Source organism: Gopherus evgoodei, chromosome 9 (assembly GCF_007399415.2).
Source record: "Gopherus evgoodei ecotype Sinaloan lineage chromosome 9, rGopEvg1_v1.p, whole genome shotgun sequence".
NCBI lineage: Eukaryota > Metazoa > Chordata > Testudines > Testudinidae > Gopherus > Gopherus evgoodei.
Window position 1 is genome coordinate 35,266,569 of NC_044330.1, and position 14,509 is coordinate 35,281,077.

The window sequence follows — 14,509 nt, forward strand, 5'->3', positions numbered from 1 at the left end:
AAAGGCTAATGGGAGTCATTAGGGTTGAGGGCAGGGGATTGTCTGTGCTGATCAGGTGGCAGGGCTCAGGGGAAGTTTAGGTTAGGAGGAGAGGTGGAATGATGAGTAAAACAGTGGACAAAAGCTTCCAATGTTTTGATGAATTTTGAATTAAGTGTAGAAATCAGAAATATAGGATTGGGAGGGATCTCAATATATCTAGTGCAGTCCCCTGCACCGAGGCAGAGCTAAATATTATCTTGACCCCCTCTGACAGGTGTTTGTCTAACCTGTTCTTCAAACCTCCAATGACAGATTCCACAGCCTCCCTAGGTAATTTGTTCCCGTACTTAACTATCCTTACAAATGAGGAAGTTTTTCCTAATATGCAACTTAAATCTCTCTTGCTGAAATTTGAGCCAATTACTACTACTCCTTAGCTACTGAGGACAGGACAACAGTTGATCACCCTCATCTTTATAACAACCTTTTACAGTCTTCAGGTCTGTTATCCTGTCCTCCCTTAATCTTCTCTTCTCCAGACTAAACAAGCCCAATTTAATTTTTTGTTTCTTTTGTGGTCATGTTTCCTAGACCTTTCATCATTTTTGTGCTCTTTTCTGGACTTTCTCCAGTTTGTCCACATTTTTCCTGAAGTGTAGTTCCCAGAGGGTACGTCTGCACTACAGGATTATTCCGATTTTACATAAACAGGTTTTGTAAAACAGGTTGTATAAAGTCAAGTGCACGCGGCCACACAAAGCACAATAATTCGGTGGTGTGCATCCATGTACCAAGGCTAGCATTGATTTCTGGAGTGTTGCACTGTGGGTAGCTATCCCATAGCTATCCCATAGTTCCCGCAGTCACCCCCACCCATTGGAATTCTGGGTTGAGATCCCAATGCATGGTGGTGCAAAAACAGTGTTGCGGGTGATTCTGGATAAATGTCGTCACTCATTCCTTCCTCCATGAAAGCAATGGCAGACAATCATTTTGCGCCCTTTTTCCCTGGATTGCACTGGCAGATGCCATAGTATGACAACCGTGGAGCCCGTTTTGCCTTTTGTCACTGTCACCATATGTGTACTGGATGCCGCTGACAGAGGCAGTACTGCAGCGCTACACAGCAGCATTCATTTGCCTTTGCAAGGTAGCAGAGATGGTTACCAGTCGTTCTGTACTGTCTGCTGTGCCATTGTAAATTGGCGATGAGATGACAGTTATCAGTCGTTCTGTACCGTCTGCTGCTGTCATGGGTGCTCCCGGCTGACCTTTGCTGAGGTTGGCCAGGGCACAAAGACAAAAATGACCCGAGGGATCATTCCCTCCTTTATATTGTATCTAAAAATAGAGTCAGTCCTGCCTAGAATATGGGGCAAGTGTACTAGAGAACCAGTGTATCAGAGAACCAGAGAACACAGCTGCTCTGTGTCAGATCCCACAGAAATGATGAGCTGCATGCCATTCTAGGGGGTGTCCCTGCAACAACCCCACCTGTTGCTTCTCTCCTCCCCCAACTCTTCTGGGCTACCGTTGCAGGGTCCCCCCATTTGTGTGATGAAGTAATAAAGAATGCAGGAATAAGAAACGCTGACTTTTTAGTGAGATAAAATGAGGAGGAGGCAGCCTCCAGCTGCTATGATAGTCCAGGCAGGACATTAAACGGTGGAGGGGAGAGGAGCACACTATCCCGCTGCTATGATAGTCCAGGCAGTACAGAATCTTTTCTTTAGACATGAAAGGGAGGGGGCTGATGGAGTTCAGCCCCCAGTTGCTATGATGAGGACCGTTACCAGCCATTCTGTACCATCTGCCGGGAATAACCAGGATTCATTCCTATCTTTACCCAGGCACCCCCGGCTGACCTCACCTGAGGCTGCTGCTGCTGCTGATGGATAGCAGTCATATTGTACCATCTGCCACCAGGGAGGGGAGGGGAGAGGATGCTGCTGTTCATTGCCCCAGCACCATGTCTACCAGCAGCATGCAGTAGACATACGGTGACATTGAAAAAAGTCAAACGATTTTTTTCCCCTTTTCTTTCATGGGGGGGAGGGAGAGTAAATTGATGAGATATACCCTGAACCACCCCGGACAATGTGTTTGACCCTACAGGCATTGGGAGCTCAGCCAAGAATGCAAATACTTTTCGGAGACTGCGGGGACTGTGGAATAGCTGGAGTCCTCAGTCCCCACTCCCTTTCTCCATGAGCGTCCATTTGATTCTTTGGCTTTCCGTTATGCTTGTCACACAGCACTGTGTTGTGGACTCTGTATCATAGCCTGGAGATTTTTTTCAAATGCTTTGGCTTTTCGTCTTCTGTAACAGAGTTCTGATAGAACAGATGTGTCTCCCTATACAGCGATCAGATCCAGTATCTCCCGTACGATCCATGCTGGAGCTCTTTTTGGATTTGGGACTGCATCGCCACCTGTGCTGATCAGAGCTCCACGCTGGGCAAACAGGAAATGAAATTCAAAAGTTCACGGGGCTTTTCCTGTCTACCTGGCCAGTGCATTCGAGTTCAGATTGCTTTCCAGAGCGGTCACAGTGGTGCACTGTGGGATACCGCCCAGAGGCCAATACTGTCTATTTGCGGCCACACTAACGCTAATCCGATATGGTGATACGATTTCAGCGCTACTCTCTCGTCAGGGAGGAGTATAGAAACCGGTTTAAAGAGCCCTTTATATCGATATAAAGGGCCTCGTTGTGTGGATGGGTGCAGCATTAAATCAGTTTAATGCTGCTAAAATCGGATAAACACAGTGTAGACCAGGCCAGAACCGGACACAATACTCCAACTGAGGTCTTATCAGCGTTCAGTAGAGTGGAAGAATTACTTTTTGTGTCTTGCTTACAACACTCCTGTTAATACATCTCAGGATGATGTTCATTTCGTTTGCAACAGTATTACATTGTTAACTCATCTAGTTTGTGATCCACTATAACCTCCAGATCCTTTTCTACAGTACTCCTTCCTATGCAGTTATTTATTTCCTAGTTTGTATTTGTGAAATTGATTATTCCTTCCTAAGTAGTATTTTGCATCTGTCCATATTGAATTTAATCCTATTTCAGACCATTTCTCCAGTTTGTCAAGATCATTTTGAATTCTAATCCTGTCCTACAAAGCTTTTGCAAAACACTATCTAAACTTTGATAAGCATTTCTCAGAATTTTGAGGCTGCTGGCCCTCCAGTGTGGTACAGTTACTTGGCTTGGAATTCTAATTCAAGCTTCTTTTACTATCTCTATTTTTGCTAGTCTTCAGTTTCATCATCAACAGAACGTTAGGAATGTTGTAGGGCATAGCTGGAATTTAATTGCACTAAAAAGATTCACTGCATTTATTCAGTTCACTTACTTTAACAAAGATTATCTTCTTTCATGGATCAGCATTTTTGTATGTTCAAAGTGTTGAGATTAAGGATCATAACGAAAAGATGAAAAGCAGTAGGCTTTTATTGAACTAATCCTATTAAGAACTGTAATGGGCACTTAGTATTTATTGAACATGTTCCTTAAATAGGAACAATTACTGATCATCAGTGAGTTTTTGGAAGATCAAGATGTTAGAAAATTGAAGTTTGTTGATACTGTGTCACAAGATTAATTTTCTATAGCAATAACTCGGGGAATTCTTTAAATTACTCTTCTTGTGTGATGTGTAGCACCATCTGCCCAATCTGCAAGGAAGACAGTTATTTTTAGGAGCAGATGTGTTTTTTGATTAAGCCTTGAGTCTTCAAGGTCACTCTTTTTGACATATTCAATACAGCAAAATAGAAGCAATCATTTCACATTTTGGCCCAGAATTTAAAAAAGAACATACTTTATTACGTTCCTTGCAATTGCTTCCTGTGTTCTCATGGAAGTAGCTATAATTTCTGAGATGTTTATTTGCCTTCTCAATGGAAGCATTATGGTGTTTATAACAGTATTATTCATAGTAAATAGGGCAAGGGTTTTGTGGCAGACAAGCAGCCCCTGACATACTCCTTATGTCTTCCAGAGAGAGAAGTAGCATATGACTTGCCTCTTCTCACCTCTAGTGTCTTTGAGTTAATCCCCTATCTTCATTTTTAAAGGTGGCTTGCAAGAAAGCCAGTTTCACCAGCATCAAAATCAAAGGAAGTTTCTTTCAGTGGGAAAGTGGTTGACACATCCTTCTCCTCCCCCATATTCTTCTACAACAGGACCCAAGATACCTATTGATTTTATTGTTGCACTGCAGCTTCAGTTCAGTAAGCAGTGAGCATACTTCATCTCAGCAGAATTCCCGGAAGAGGAATTCTAACGCTGCACAGTCTGGGGTGTGTCATCGTAGACCAAAAGGGTTCTAAATCCAAGTGTGTAGCAGCAGCAGCTTATGCCGGGAGGCAGCAAGATACAGGTGCTGCCTCAGTTTTGCTCAGGCTGTTTAGCAGACTTGCAGTTTGCTGGTAACATGGTCACCCAGCCAAAGCAAGAGAGTTTCCTGGGACAAAACACTGGTGCTAACTTGTGATTTTAATCACAAGTTTCATAATCGGCATTTTCCCCTCAAACTCCACACTTTGATTCTTGAAGTACCATGAGAATCTCAGCTTTCATTAAACAAATTCTAGCCCTCATGCTTGTAGAGAAAAAAGCTTGGAAAATGTGACAAGTGTACCCTACAGGGTCAAAGCAGAAGGCAAGTAAAAGAAATCATAAAATTGTTTTTAGAGTCTCATGACTTAAGCCAAACCTATGATTTTTGAATGCTTGGGATTGACAATACTGCAAGTGTCCAAACAGACTCAATCTTTTAGCCCTTTTGTGGGCTCAGTATTCATTCTTCAGTCCTCCTCCACCACCTCTCTAGATGGCTCCATAGGATGGCCCATGCCCCCCTTCTGTTGAAAATCCCAGGATTGAAACTTTAAGTTATGGGCAGCTTTTTGCACTAAACCCATGACCATTGTACTCAGTATCCTACAATGCCTGCTACTCTTGCTCCTTTCTTGGCTTCTTCCTCACACAACCTTTCCTAGGTTCCTTGTCCAGCTCCCTCTTAACAGGGAATCACTTTTGATATTTCCATTGATCTCAGAAATCTTCCCAGCACAGTACTGCTCCTACTAGCTAACCTTATGTTGAGCCATTGATGCCTCATATTTCCCAGTAGGCCTGCTCTCAGGCACCACCTCTTGGGCATATGATTCCAGTTCAAAAGGAGAGAAACTATACACGTTAGAGCTAGGATTTGAACCTCTTAACAACCCAGCTCATCGTGTGACCAAGTGTAAAAGGCCCTGGTTTAAATCCTGCACAGGATGTCATTTAAAGGTGCCATAATTTTCAAGGCCTCAATTAAACTCTCAAGTGCCACATTGATGAGCATAGTATGAGAGTGGGAATGGAACAGAAAGTCCAGCTGGGCTAATGTGACTGTGCTGCTGCAGCGGAACCTTTTAAAACCCTTTTGGAGCCGACTGCTGAAGAACTGAGAAGGGCAGACAAGCTACACAAGCCCCAGAAGATTTTTCCTGGAAAGACATAGGTCTGTCCTGCTGGCTTTGCCACAAAATTAAGGTAGGAGAGCTGAAAAGCCTGAGGAGGGTGTCAGCCATCTGCTTCCTTAAGACATCTGATGTGTGTTGGGATGTAAAGCTCACAAGGGAGCCCATAGGATTAAAAGAAGACCCCCACCCCCCACCCAAAAACAAACAACAACAAAAAACCCAAGCAGCTCAAAATTTTAAGGGATGAGGAAATCTGACAGAGGAGGTGGGGTAGTGTCAATCTGACCCCATATTGAAAGAAAGATTTGTGAACCTCAGGAAACAGAGGCTGAGTTTCAGCAAAACCTGAACTCTTGCAAGTTTTACTTACTTTGGTTTCATTACTCTTTTAGGCTCTAGATTTTATTTTTTTTTTGACAGGGAATGCCCTAAACTGAAGCAGCTTACTGAAAATGAGCCCTCACATGTGCATGTGCTAATGTGCACCTGCTTCCCATACACACTCCACTGAAGGTGCACACATGACTAAATGGGGCCAAATGCTATAGCCAATGTGGGGATGTGAACTGTGTATCTAGTAGCACACGGACAAAGTTAGTCATCATTGTCTTCCTTATTCAAAATGCACGTTCACAAGTTTACTGAAAACTAGACATTAGAAACCTGTGAAGTTTTTGCCAAACCTTCTTAGTTATAGCTGCCATGTTTGATCACACTTTAAATAAGTCGATCCCTCTTTCCAGCAACGGGCCAATCCGGATGAGTGATTCAGCAGTTACTTATACTTAGAGCCCTACCAAATTCAGGACCATGAAAAATGCATCATGGACTGTGAAATCTGGTCGCGTGTGTACATTTACTCTACACATTACAGATTGCACCAGCATTTCTCAAACCAGGAGTCCTGACACAAAAGGGTCGGGGGCAGGGAGGGGAGGTAGCAAAGTTATTGTAAGGGGGTTATGGTATTGCTGCCCTTCTGTGCTGCCTTCAGAGCTGGGTGGCTGGAGAGCAGCGGTTGCTGGCCAGGCACCCAGCTCTGAAGGCAGTGCCCCAGCTGTAGCAGCGCAGAAATAAGGGTGGTAATACCATACCATGCCACCTTCTGCACTGCTGCCTTTAGACCTGGGCAGCCAGAGAGTGGCAGCTGCTGGGTCAGAAAGGGCCTAGCTCTGCAGGTAGCAGAGCAGAAGTAAGGGTTGCAATACTATACTGCGCCACCCTTACTTCTGTGCTGCTGCTGACGGTGGTGCTACCTTCAGAGCTGGGCTCCTGGCCAGCAGCCACTGCTCTCCAGGCACCCAACTCTGAAGGCAGCACTGCTGGCAGTAGTAGCACAGAAGTAAGGATGGCGATACCAGGACCTCCCCTACAATAGTCTTTCAACCCCTTATACTGCCTTTTGGGTCAGGACCCCTAGTTACAACATCGTGAAGTTTCATATTTTAATAGCTGAAGTTATGAAATTTTCAGTCATAAGACTTTAAAAATTGTAATTGACCAAAATGGACCATGAATGTAGTAGGGCCCTACTTATGCCTAACACTTACACAACTTTAGAATCAAGCTGCATGCCATATACAACATAGGAGTAAGTGTTCTGCTCTAATACCTCTGGAGACCGAGAACATAGACTCTTCAGCACTTTCAGCTTCGTGTTCATTCTCAAGTACTCCCATGTATACTGTCAGATGTCTTCTAAACTCACTGCTATGCTGTCCCATATGCACAAAGTAGCCAGTCTTACAAGATTCACAGCTATAAGCTTCTGAGTGTCTGACATTAGATTTTAGCTCTCAGGCTCCAGTGACCTCAATGACAAGTGCTCCAAGTCACTGAACTTCAGTCTGTGGTGTAGCCTGTTCTGTTTGATATAATTCATAACACACAGTGGCATTCTATTTCACTCAACACAGCTCCAGCAAGCCTTTCCATAGTTGTACATGAAGATATTTTCCCTTTCACTGTAACCCTGTTTTCTTCTGGAAAATGTTGGAGATCTTTTGCTTTATGTGGTTGAAGAGACTGGTGTTGTGTACTATACATGACTATGACCTGATCATGTATTCAAAGGGAACAGATTTGTTACTATGCCATAAATATAACTCCAGGACTAGTTTTCCACCTATACATTTTACAAATGAAGCAGTAGAACATCAAGACCAATAAACTCTTTGGTTTCTGGTCACGTTGATTGTTGATTTTTAGACTCCACACATGAACCCACCACAACGTGCCTGATTACATATAGAACATACATAACAGATTATATCAGTGCGTCAGCTCCCTCTTGTGTTAAGCTGTACATAAGCCCCACAGTTACTTCAGTTAAAAAGGTGAACATATAGATGCTCTTGCACTCATACCTGAAGTTCAGACTTTGACTTGAACTTGAGTTCTAGACTGTGAAAATGGCACATAGCCTATAATAAGGGGCAATACAGCTGCAAACATATTAGATAGATAAACTGAGGATTAAGATCAGGATTTAAGAGTAGAGACCAGTTTACATGCACAAATATGCCCATATATACATGCAGAGAAAACCTGGTTTAGTAAAGTCTTTTATCCAAACTTCACCCCAAAATTCTTTACAGAACTAAAGAATGAGGTTATACAGTTAAATTAAGAATAGAGAAATTAAAATAGCGTTAAATGCACAGTCTCTATCCATTTGAAGAAGTAGAGGGAGTCATATCCACATGCATTTGGTTTGCCATCAGTATGACATGAGATATAAAATGGAAAGTCAAAACAAACATTGTACAAGTACAGTACAAGTGTAGCTTTAATTATCCATTATTTGGGCCTGAGATAGTTATCAGAATCTCACTGATTTAACTAACAAAACTGAGAAACCAGAGTGACTCCACGGACTTTAATGGGGATCCACTGATGTAAAACTGGAGTAAGATCAGAATCCATCCCATAGTTTGTCTTGAGTTACATAGATGTCCCCTATAATAATGTAATCTTTTCCTTGCTAAATTCCAAGGAAGTTGACTACAGATGTTGGAGTGTTTAATATATGCAAAGAACCAATAGCTGTAGACAGGTGAAGAAAAGGCTGAAGATTGAGAACATTAAATGGTGGTGTAAAAAGGGAAAGGGGCATTTCCCTCCAGTACACCCCAGCAGTAGCATTGTGCTCAGCACCTCCTGATATTCTGCTCAATTTCCCAGACTACACTGGTTCAAAACATGCATCTACTTCATGAGGTCTCATTTATTAAGTCTTGCTATAGAGTGAAACTCGCTTCGTTAGTCACCCTAGTTCATATCCACTGAGTCCATATAAAAGAGTCCTGGTCAACTTCCTTGTCCCTGTTCAGGATGCCGCCCAGCCCCCTTCCTGGAGCTGGGATTTACTTTAAACAGTCACTGTGTTCCCTCCACCAGCTGGGAGTCCCAAGTTCTCCTCCTTGGAGCTGGGTTGTAACTTATGCCAGCTGTAAGGCCTCAGCTAGCTTCTCTTTCAGGTAGTCCCTTCTCCCCAGTTAGTCCTTGGTGGGTTCAGCAGACAGCCTTCTCCTGCAGGTGACTGCCCTGGTATGTGGGAGGAGGCAGCATACCTGTTAGTTCTCTTCTCCCAGCTCATCCACAATTGCTCAGGTGAGAGAGGAATCCTTATCCTGCCCACTATGCAAGGCTCCTGGTCTGGTCCCTTAAAGAAACAGTAACTGACTTTCTCCCAAAACACTACTTATTCCCAGGACCACATCTTCTGCAAAAGTACCTCTTATTTCTTAAGTGTTTGTGTAAATCAGAGCCTCCAAAAATCTTAAAAGGGCCATGTCACATGATGAGGTGGGCTCCCCCCACACACCACTATCCTTAAGTAGTCAGTCTTCTCCATCACAGGTGTAGTGATCATGCATGTCAGGTGAACTTCACTATTTAAGGATATTTGTGCCTTTACTGCATCTCTATTAATGCACTGTACTTCCATGCAATAAATACATTTATTAAAAGTTACTTTAGCCTTAAATTTTCTTAATTAGCTATTTTAAATACATTTTTTATTAATTATGGATCAGCTTCTGATACCCTTACACTAACTGAGTAGGTCCAGGACCTCACTCAACAAATAGTTCTACTGACTGCAAGTCCCTATTTGCAGAATAAGTTACTTGTACTTACTCACACCAAGTAGCAGCAGCATCTGGCCCTACACTATATGAAGTAAAACATGTAAATATTATTCTGAGAAAACAAACTCAGGACTCTCTTTAACCTATGAGATGGTGTGCCACAAATTTAGGATTTGCATTGTTTGACTGTGCCTTGACTTAGTCCAGAGTTTTGGATGTGTAAGGAATGCAGGATGAAGTTCTCTGTTTTGAAGATTTTCTGTATTCTATATGGGATAAGCTTTCAGCTTGCTTCTCAGGAAATTGGATGCACAGCTTTTAAAGGGTACTGAGAACTGTGCTGAATTCACTAGGCAATAACCTGAAAACAAACGACACTTAGATTAAGTTTATCATTAATACTGAAGTAATGATAATTTAGGGCCTAGTGCTGCAAACACACACTTATAACCAGGTGGAATGGGACACTTAATACAAAGTGTAATGCTTACTATGGCGAGTAATGTTTGGAGGAATGGGCCTTTGGTGCTGAATGATCTTTAGGGACTCTGAAGTCATGCGTAGAGAGGCAGGCTTATTTAACTGAATTTACCTTGCTGTAATTTGATTATTAATTATTTAGTTAGCAGTCTTTGTTTTATAAGAAATAATGAAGCTAATCCAAAAGCAGTGCTTTAGGATTGGTGTCAGCTGCATGTATAAATACTGTGACTGGAAGTCTGATTTGCATGACTTCACAAGAGGAAGATGCAGATGTGAAGGATAAGTACAATTCAGCAGCACGCACACAACATGCAATATAGGGGATGTGTGCATTGTCTTAGTCTGCGATTATAAAGCTACTCTGCCTGGGCTTTTGAGTTCAGTCTCTCCCACTGTTTTCTTTTTGCTTTAATGACTATTATTCAGCTCAGATCCCAGGCAGGTAATAGTGAGGATGAAGTATAGTATGAATTTTCTTTTATACTAGTGTCTACCAAGCTCAATTAACATAGTGAGGATGTCATTTACTGCTCAAGACTGCTTGCTTAAGAAAAAAAAGACGCCAGCACCACATTTTAGTATATTATTAAAGACAGGTAGATGTAACTGAGTCCAGCTAAGTGCTATATTCTAGTCCTTAAAAGGCAGCAGTCTGCTATTTTGTATTCATTATAGGATAGTCCTCCAAAAATGGGAAAATTGGGGTAATCAACAGAATGGTAACATCAGCCAGGGAAAGTGCAGAGAGGTTGGTGCAATTTGAGTTAAGATGCATTTCTTTAAATTGAGCTGTATTTTTGGCATCATTTCATGTATTTATGTAGATGAGTCATTGGAAGGATTTTTGTTGTTGTTGTTCTCTTTCTTCAGCAACTTTGAATCCCCACTGATGTATGAAGTCTCAGAGCACCAAGTCAGCGGCACAGACAGTTCAGAAAGCAGTTTGGGGAGCTCTGTCACAGCATGTAAGAAGGTAACTTCTCTCTAAGCTTATTTTATTTTCCAAGGCAGATCTAATCAACAGTGAAGCTCTGCTTTTAACTCATGCCTTAATAGGGTTTATAAAAATCAACTGATGCACAAAACAAAGTCAATGATATGGAAACATTAATATTAAAATCTTAATTGTCTGGGTATTTTGCAGTTTTGTTTGGTTAGACTATGCCAGTGATTTGACAACACGTTAAGTGTAGCAGTGATCACTGTCAGAGGCAGTTTTCAACTTTTCCCTTCTTACCAAAGCAGTAGACAGTGTGTGAACAGTCCCAGGACTGTGTTATAATAGGTTGTCAGGTTCTAAGACCTTACACAGAGGTCCAGAGCTCTTCTGCTTATTCTGGTGTCTGACTTAGTTGGACTTTCAGTCCAAGATCATAAAAGAGTGAGTGTTATTTTGAGGCAAAAGGGACAAGGGAGACAACCCTAGGAACTGCTACAGTCAGGGAAAAGCTTAGACTAAGGTTTATGTTTAATTATTTAAGTTTGGACTAGAAACAGTGTGATAGAGTATACACACACTCTATTAGGAGCAAGGCAGGACATTTATATGTACATTTATTTCACCGTGACTGAGAATATGCCGCTAGAGAACTTCAAAACTTATTTCCTACAGGGCAAGGTTGTGGCTATCTCATGTAGGAGCAGAAGAGGGGGAGAACTAGCAGAACCTTTGAAGAGGTGCAGGAGAGGGAGGGGCACAGCTCTGCTCCCATTTTGCAACAGGCAGGAGTGCTCTGGGGAGCACTACGAGAAGTTTTGCTAAGCAGAGGCATAATATTAGAGCTAGTCCAAAAAAAAAAAAACAAACAAAAAAAAAACAGACAGTTATTTTTCCCCACAGGAAATTTAGCAAAATTCTCAGATTTTTTTTTTTTTAAATGAATCCCCACCTCAAAAAGGTCACTTTTTTTGAAAAACCAAAAACTTATAATTTTTTACCCCAGACTGAAATTTACTGAAAAAAAAAAAATCGTTTGTCAAATTCTGTTTTGGTCAGAAAGCTCAACTAGCCCTACCCACAGCCATTGCTTTCACTGGGGAAGTTCTAGTGCACTTCAGCTGGAGGCAGTAGCTAAAAGCCACACTTAAGAGTGAACTGAAATGTTTTGTTTATTCAGGAGAGTGCTTATTTGCTTTTAAGAAAAGGAAGCAAAAACACCAGTGTAACTGGAACCTGACAGGTACTTCCTGTATTTCTCCTCATTTCAATATTTTCATGGGGAGAAAAATGTTCAGTGACATTGGTACCCCATGATTCTCCATTTACACCTGCCAGAGGCAGCTGCTTCGTATCAGGTTGTGGCACGCTGGCAGGTTAGTGAGGGGAGGATCATGTAGCCAACTGTACCTATACAGAAGATGTCACCCTTGGGGTGGGTCAACCTTGCACCTTCACAAACACCAGGTTAACTTTAAAGAGTTTTAAAGGAGGACACCACAGCAGTAACTCAGAGCTGTTCCAGCTGCCTGGACCCTTACAGTTAAGGTTTTAATAGTAAAATATGACAATCAAAATCAAGCAATTTACTTCTGCATTTTGCCAACAGCAAAACATTTTGGGCACATTTGAAGAATTGTTACATGATACTTCAACATTGTTTCTGTATGGTTTTAGCCACACAAAAACATCAGCTCAGTCTATCACCTCTTTTCTACTATGTTTGTTAAAAGTAAGTTTAAATTAAGGTCTATAATTGCTGTTGGATTGGAGCCTCCTTGGTCTCCCACTGGCAGGGAATGATTTAAGCATTCCAGCTGATTCATTTGCAAGTTCGAAGAGCTATTTCTATCAAGTACAGCTACAGTTAGATAGCATCTCATGCTGCCTATTACTTCACAGCCCAATCTAATGAATGCAAGAGATGTGCCCCTTGATCTCTCATCTTATTCTGCATGTACCTCTTTCATATCTTTTTGATGAGTTGTAATTAACCAAAGCAATTAAGATGATTAGGCATAAACATGAAGATGTCTTGTTTGTAGAGCAGAACCTCAATGTTGTATCTGTTATAGATAGATTTAATGTATATTAAATGTCTCAGAGAGCAGGAAACTGTTAAACTTCACACAAGTTCAGTGTTCTTCCTTTGAGAAAGAGTGACTTTTCCATGCCACATTGTGCTAGAAGGTGATTTAGTTCGTTGATTCACCACACACTGAGTAATGCTGACAGTTAAGTCTAGATGCAAGTGGAAAACTTTTTACAGCTGTGAATTACTGCTGATTTCACATTTAATACATGATGCAGATTCATCCTGAATTATTTAAAGTATGATTTCCACTGAGCACCCAATATACAACAGTGTGGTGCATGCAGCTGCTACACATAAGTATGCCGTATGAATCAAATTCTGCTTCCAGCTACACAGTTGTAAGTCTAAAGTAACTTCCTGGACCTCAGCAAAATATTATATGGATGTACGTCAGAGGAACTTGAGCAAAATTTGGTTCAATATGTAATCATTCTGAGTATGAAGAAGTCTACAAGATTTTAGAGAAGGGTGAATCTATTTTGAAATGGACAGTATAGAATGTACTGAATGTCTGGAAACATTGTACAAGTTCACATTACTCATTAGAGGTGTGTAAGTTTGCTATATTGCAACTAAATGTACTTTGCAACAGATATAATGAATTGGTGCTTCTTCACAAACATATATTCAAATACACTGCTGGAGCTACTTGATCCTGCAAATTAATACACAAGTGGCTGATATTCTTTATCCTCACAGCCACATGTTGGAAGAAGATTATATCCTCAAAAATTAAATAAGATTCTAGTAAATACAAGAGACTTTGACCATATATTGTCAACATAGTGATAATTATCATGGGACATTGACATCCTAGGACAAACCTGAGATATTCCTTGCAAATGAAGGGAAAGTGGCCTTTCCAACATCATGTGATGACCTTTAACTTCTAGTTATCAAGAAGTTCAACTGTTCATGCATTTTCTCTCTCTACATAGTGTGTACGTAGATATGTACTATTTACTGTCACCATTACCCTTAGATACCACACAATGGTCCAGATTATCCCTTTCCACAGAAAAAACAATAGGAGGGGAGTTCTGAGTGAGGAGATATCCACAAAGATTCTGTTGCCAAGATTGCCCCATTTTGTTCTTATGTGGCATAGTTTGCCCCAATCCCAAGGAAGAGTCTCTAGCAACTTCCATGATCCTCCCCACAGACTGGCATCTTCTCCTACCCTCACATCACTCAGATCTGTGGGAGGACCAGGGCATCTGCACAGAGGCCCCTGTGCCTCCACATCAACTCTGACCCCTAGTTCCTTCATCTCCTTGGAAGAGATAACATAGCCCCAGACGCTACTCTCTTTTCTACTAATTTCAACAGGTTGCAGAGGGGACAATGGGCCCATTCCTTCCCCTGGCCTGCCCAGTCTCCACCTCTTTCCTCAACATTGAAAGATTTTCCAGAGTGAGATGCCATAAAAAA

At 41.7% G+C, this 14,509-nt stretch overlaps 1 protein-coding gene across 5 annotated transcripts in view; it reads left to right on the forward strand.

Annotated features, from left to right (window-relative positions):
• SPHKAP (SPHK1 interactor, AKAP domain containing) overlaps positions 1–14,509 on the forward strand; it is a 104,724-nt gene that overhangs the window by 18,849 nt on the left and 71,366 nt on the right. For all 5 annotated transcript variants that reach the window (XM_030576065.1, XM_030576062.1, XM_030576064.1 and 2 more), the window contains exon 2: positions 10,917–11,019. In XM_030576065.1, coding sequence (XP_030431925.1) covers positions 10,936–11,019 — 84 coding nt within the window. In that variant the 5' untranslated portion in view covers positions 10,917–10,935. The remainder of the gene's footprint in view (positions 1–10,916; positions 11,020–14,509) is intronic.